A 7,005-nucleotide genomic window follows, 5' to 3' on the forward strand; every position below is an offset into this window, starting at 1 on the left:
ATATAGGGGGAAAAAAACAGAAGAAAACATATGCTCACTGTCATAAATTAAAGATAGAATAAATGATACAGCAAAGGGAAACAAGTACAAGATGAAATAGACAAAAATTAAAGTAGACTTGAAAGCTTGAATATAATTTAGCCCTGAAGCTTTCATCTGTGCATGTATACAGTACAAACTGGACAGACAGACATTGCATCGAGGACTTTGTTTGGCCTCTAACTGTTGTCCTCCTACACAGTCTCTCACACATGCACTACATTCAAACACACACACACACACATTCGCACCCAATTATCCACCCACACGTACGAGCGCACACGTATCAGCTGCATCTTGTTTTGCACACTGCTCACTAAATTATTACTTGCTTTGTGTTTAAGATGTAAAGGGTTTTTTTTGTACGCGTGATATGTCGCTCATGATGGATCAAAGATGTTGCTCATTTATATTTCATATGTTAATGGTTGTCATTATGGTGGCTGAAAAGTGTGCAAATGACTTGCTCAAGGAGTGGCTCCGCTTTTTTAAACTGCGACGACACACAGCTCAGAGTAAACTCAGATTATGATGATTATGCTTGTGTTAAAAGTGAAGGAGTCGTGTTTTCTATTGACTGGAGTATTATCTTCACTCAGAGAGCCGTTCGTATCAACTCACACTGGTCACGAAAAAAGTGTTCCATAAATCCAAATGATGTCATTTCACTGTGAGACGTATGGCTGCAAAAAGCAGCAGGTGCTGTGGTTCGACTTTGCTGACCTCAGGTGATTTATCCAAGCATACAGACGGCCAGATTCACACACACCAACACAGACACTTGGTGGCAGCGGATGCTATGTGCATGACTCATTGCTGGATTGAGAGGAAAGTCAGGTGGTGCCAAGGAGGTTCTTATGTTGTTGTTTCATGTATATAATGTGTGTTTGAGGGTTTCTGTGTCGGGTAAGTCCTTGCCATCTGTTCTTACTGTGAGTGTCGTGGGGGTTGGCAGTGCCAAGTCAGGCATGAGGTCTATCCATGTGAGGACAGACACACACACACACCAGACAATTCTTATACCTCTTATACCTGTTCTGTCTGAGAAACAAACATATAAACAAACACCTGCTGCTCACTTTCTTAGGCTCTAAAGAGAGAAACGTCGTCTGCAGATCCAGGTGAGGACACAGGAACCAACCACCTGAGGAAATCACCAGCAGTTGAGAAAAATAATTGAACACAATGAGACGGATGTTCTCTCAGTCGCCCACAACTGAAATATCAGATTTTAGCTTTTACAATTAAGACACAACCGAATAACAACCCAAATGGACAAATGAAAAGAAACGGCACAGACAGTACAAAGAAGAAGAATCAGTGTGCATTCATTCAGCCCTCCACAGTGACTATTTTAATACTGACATGATACACAATATGATGACTTTCATAGACCATGCACAGAAATTTGTTCAACTTCTATGTATAGGCTTGGGTTATTTCATGCATTATTTTCTCTATACTAAATTTGCATGATGGGTACTGGATATGGATCGTAAAATAAAGTGGGTACAAAAGAAATCCATAAAAGAAAATGTATGCTTGACGATCACTTAAAGCTGCTTTATGCTACAGTTTTCACCCATTCACACAGCACATCTATGGCTATCTATCACACACATTTGATACCCATTTACACACAGCCGTCAGGTACAACGTGGAGTTAAGTGTCTTGCCCAAGGACACATCGGCATGTAGACTTGCAGAGCCAGGGATCCGCTAGTTTCCTGCTTTCCCGCTCTACCGCTGAGCTACAATTCATTTCAAGGTTTATTATAGCTTGAATATAATCCTGAGACGTCACTGTCAGATTCCCAACTGTGGCTACGATCCAGAACTTTGAAACTTCAGAGTCAGAGACTTCAAAGTCAGTAAAGGTGTGACATCATCGTTGTCATTTTTACCCCCTCGAGAATAATGAGGAATAAGGAATACGGTTTAAGGAGTAAGAAAGAGGCTGTAATGTAAAACATTATGTATGCCAGCTGTCATAAAACACCAAGAACAACAACAGCACCAATTTTCACAACTAGCCACAGTTAGAGAACACGTGTCACAACTGCATGTTTGCAGGTTGCTGACAGTATCCGACATGGCTTTTAATTCTCCACACAAACGACTGCCGAGCAGAATTTATGCTCTCTCCGGTTACTCCATATCTGTGGAGAACGTCTTCAGATCTCCACCCGAGAATGCTTTCCCCCACGATGAAACCATCACGTACGACTGCTGTGTTGTCACGGCGAATCCTTCGGCTGAAAAACGAAGTCCACGGAGAGAAGCCACTGCTCTGAATCATACCAGCCAGAAGACGGCGCCCAAGACTGCCAAAGCCCCACCAGTCTCCAAAGACAGCGGCGTTCAAACAGATCCTAATCTTGGAGAAATGAGTGTCGCTAAAATAGTCACAGGCGTTGAGTCTCAGACCAATACTTTTCAGAGCACACCAACAATCTTCATACCTCCCAAAATTGGCAAAGATATTTCAATACAGATAGAGCAGGGGGAGTTGTTTGACTTTGACAGGGAGGTACCACCGCTGGTGGAGATAATGGTGGATAAGGTGATAGAGCAGTCTGTGCTAGAGGTGAAGGAGGAAGACGAGCTGGCCCGTCTGGGTGCACAGCAGAAGGCCTTCCAAGAGCTCCGGAATAGTGAGCTGGCAGAGGTGCAGCGACTTAAGGAGCAGGTGAGACGCCACAGAGAGGAAAGAGAACGCAGAATTATAGAGCAGAAGGAGGCACAGCTGAAAGAAAGAGAGACTGCAGAGAAAATTGCTGCCCGGGCGTATACTAAAGAGTGCTTGGCTGATCTGTACCCTGCAGTCTTCACCTCATTCTCAAGCAGAGGCTTCTTTGACGATCCCGTGGTGAGAGATATTGAGACTCATTTCCTGCCGTGGCTCATGGCTGAGGTTTGCAGCAATCTGGAGAAGAAGAACTCGACAAGAAAGGTGCTGGACACCATTGTGCACAACCTCGTCCAGATGAGACACAACAGGTACAAGGAGCAAAGTGTGTGCGACATGTAGCACAGAGAGACATTTTTATTTATTTCTTTAAAAAATATGGCTGCACAATATATTGTAAACAATTAACAGCCAATATGGAATTGTTGTGATTTACTGGTAAATTTAAATAAATGTAATAAAACCGGATATTTAAAAAGAACTCAAATGACTTTCCTGGAATGTTGCAGCCTAAAATCTGAAGACCATGTGATCAAACTGATTATTTTTACTTTAAGCCACTGAAGCAATTTATAAACTCAGGTTTATCAGGAAAACAAGGTATGAAACAAGGAAAGCGAGACACAACAAGTCCAAAATAATAGTCTATTATTCAGGGTTAATAGTCTGTCTTGTTGCTCATTAAAACATGGTCTGGACAAAGGAAAGAAAATTAGAAGCAAATAACAGTCTTTTGTGTGGTTGTCACCCAGAAAAGCCACCAAGCTACTTTCTCTCTAGAAACTAAAGATGTGGTGTTGTATAAGTAAGAGAAAAATGATAGACTTCACTTTTATCTGGCATTGGTGGCTGATGATTGAAGCGGTGTGCCTTCCGTCTCAGTGGTGGTAAATCATCTGTACAAACCTGAATATTTGTCACGACGACAAGGAAGATCAAACTCCGGTAACAGTGTGCAGTGACAGCAGGATAAAGCTCCGTCAACACTGCACAAATGGATCAATAGTCCTTTGAAATACACAGGTGTGAGTTCAAGGTGTTGACTTGGCCTCCAAATTCCAAACAAGAGCACCTGTGGGACGTGCTAGACCAGTGTTACTCAATCCTGGTCCTCAGGATCCACTGCCCTGCATGTTTTTAGATGTTCCCCAGGTTCCTCTAGGTGTGTTGGAGCAGGGAAATATGTAAAACATGGACAAGGATTGAGAAACCCAAACAAGGGCAAACTTTTGTACGACATTAATTTTCATGCGAGCAATTCATTTGAGTTTTCACTGTATCAAGTCACCTGAGCAGGATCCTTCAGTGGATGCTGAAGGACCAGAAATTCATCCTTGTCCAGTCAATGTCTTGACAAACTGAAGTCCACTGTTGTCCAAAACACTAGAACTATCTTCAGAATTAAACACAGCGATCACAAGTACACAACACACACACAGCTACTGTATTCTTATATGACACAGAGCACTGTCATCAACAATTTTCATGTCGGGTTTGGCTTTATGTGGCATATGTTACATGTCACGATCCTTCATTCCACTCCTTGTTTTAACTCTCTCCTTGGCACTGGCTGATCGCGTGCACCTGTGTTTGATCACCATCAATTATCAACTGCATAAAGACCTCAGCTGTTCAGCTGCCGCTAGATTACGCCCACCTTCATATAAGCGATATACCAGTTCTATTACGACATGTGGTGTCAATGCAACTCAAATGTTCTTCTTAGAGTGTTGCATTTTAACGGGCAGAGTTTCCAGGTGATGAGCAGTCTGGAATCATGCTGTTATCATGTACATATTCCATATTTTGTGTGTATATACAGTTAATGTTGACGCCTCTTACGTGGCTTACGTGAGCGTCTCGTGTGGACGGTTGTCCACATCAGCTCTTTTCTCTGATTACACAGGAGCTCGGCCAAATGGTAAAAATGTCCAGGAAGTACATTCACCCTCGTCAAATATAACTGCCCCCACAATCCAATTATCTTTGCCCTTCTGTGCCACCCACCTGTTTTATCCATGGAGCTGCACTATCACTTCCCATCCATAATCCTCCTCCACGCTTTCTGCTCTCATTTTCTTCACTTTTTTTACACCAAGTTTTGAAAACCTCATCACTTCCACACTCTGCACCGGCTTTCTACTCTGTGTTTTATTCTCTATATGTAACAGAGGAAGTAGACCCATCCAAGAGGAAACACACAAATGCCCTTGAAGCCAAACGCACGTGAATATTTTCACAAAAGCCCATTTTCTGTACACCAAATGTGTAGAGGAAAACAAATGACAAAATACTTAAATGAAGGAGCGCAGGTTGTGTGCGCTAACCACCTTTTCGCAACCTCGCCCAGCACAGACAACCATCTTTCCTCTTTTCCCGCGTTGATCTTTTTTATGCCCATTCATGTCACTCAAATGTCGAGTCATTTGAGACGTGGAATGAGTGGAATGACGTGCAGGAGGAATTCTCTAATAATCACATAATCACTTTCTGTAACAGCAGAGGAGAGGAGAGGATATTGAACGGTGATAAATATCCACTCTTGTACGAAATAGAAGAATCTGCATTTCAGCCTCCGGGCGACGTGCCAGGCACGAAAATGCCTGAGATTCTCCAGTAACAAATTAGCCTGTGTGTGAGTGGCTCCTCTAACTTCTGTGCTAATACATTTTACAGATTTCTCCACGGTGTACAGTGTCTGGTGCTTTCTCTCTCTAATACTTCACTGATTTGCATTTAGCTTTGTATTACTAGAATAGAGGTTGTATTTTTGAAAAGTTGTGCTTCCGACCTCAGTTTCCCCTGAGTCGAGAAATATCTTCATTCTTTTTTTTTTTGTTACGTGTCCATCAGTGACACTGAGGCTTGAAACTGCAACGCTAATTCCGCACTTTTTAGAGCCACTCGTAGGAGGACGGGACCTCATTCCCAGCATGGGTCCGCCATCTTTGCTAGCAGTTATGCTAACAGGACCAAGTGTCACTGGTGAGCACGTAACAAAGAAAAGAATGAAGATATTAAGATATATATTATATATATATTAAGATAACTCAGGGGAAACTGAGGTTGGGAAGCACAACTTTGGGAATTTTTCAAAAATACTACTCCTATTCTAGTAAGTTAAATGCAAATCGGTGAAATATTCCTTTAAGTGTGTATGTGTGCGTCTAGAACCTTCTCTTGTATTCATACTGGACCAGTAAGACCTCACCCTCATTTCTGAGGCCTTATCTTGAAATAGATTTACATTTATTGATCTTAATCATTGACTTTTTAGGAAGAAAGCATAACATACACAGAGTTTATACATTTTCAATTACTGCTAACTGTGGGCGAACAAATCCTTCAGGAGAGAAACTTCAATTTGCAACCGTCCGTGTCACCAAGGTCAAGCTCTTCTTACCATCGCTCCCTCTACACACACACACACACACGCTCCGCTCTCTGCCCCTCAATTCCCCGTCCCACTCTGCAGAGGCAACTCCATTACGCCCATATCCCATCCACACTCTGGATGAGGCTGAAATGTGACACTTTAATGGTCATCAGCAACATCAGGGTTTGCCTCTAAGGCACTATGAGTATCTGTTGTCATGGAAACTATTTCCAATAATCATTTTGTAGTTGAGTAATTTCCAAACATTTGTCTTGCACATCTGTAATGTCACACATGGAGGGAACAAAGACGTAAGAACAATTAATCTCACGACACGAGCAGACACTTTACAGTAGACCACACAGTGTAATCAATCAGTGCAGAGAGAGAGAGAGAAATACTTTCACCGTCAACTCGACCTTGTTTTAATTTCTTCATTAAACTTAAGGATGGACGGATGCACAGAAGCCTGTTTTTATCTGATCCTATTAAATCATGGGACACTGTGTCCTTTCCTTGGTTTGATAGTCATAGTTCATATTCAGAATTTTAAAGCACTGGTTTATTTTCACCATAAAGGGCCAGAAAATGTCCTGTGAGCATGTGCTTTTGCCCATTTTTCTTGAATAGCTTCCAGCATCTGGCAGTTATTTACAATTTACTGCATATTAAAATACTGTGTTAACAATTTAAAATGAGGGAACACAGTTTTATTTAGAAAAAAAGACTGTAGTTGTACATGAACACCAGAGTTTGCATGTTTAATGTTAAGTTTGAACAGTATAACACAAATTTAAAATATACATTTGTTTGAGTCTTTGAAACTAAAAATGGAAACTATGTACAGGCATTTTTTCCAACTCTCTGCGTGAACTTCAATCGGTGTATGTTTTCCACATTA

At 41.7% G+C, this 7,005-nt stretch overlaps 1 protein-coding gene across 1 annotated transcript; it reads left to right on the forward strand.

Annotated features, from left to right (window-relative positions):
* Window positions 1-2,131: 2,131 nt before the first annotated feature.
* Window positions 2,132-3,070, forward strand: LOC122782104 (radial spoke head protein 3 homolog). Its single transcript, XM_044046310.1, has one exon. The coding sequence runs from the start codon at window positions 2,132-2,134 to the stop codon at window positions 3,068-3,070; it is 939 nt and encodes a 312-aa protein (XP_043902245.1).
* Window positions 3,071-7,005: the final 3,935 nt, after the last annotated feature.

This window comes from Solea senegalensis, linkage group LG15, assembly GCF_019176455.1.
Source record: "Solea senegalensis isolate Sse05_10M linkage group LG15, IFAPA_SoseM_1, whole genome shotgun sequence".
Classification (NCBI taxonomy): domain Eukaryota; kingdom Metazoa; phylum Chordata; class Actinopteri; order Pleuronectiformes; family Soleidae; genus Solea; species Solea senegalensis.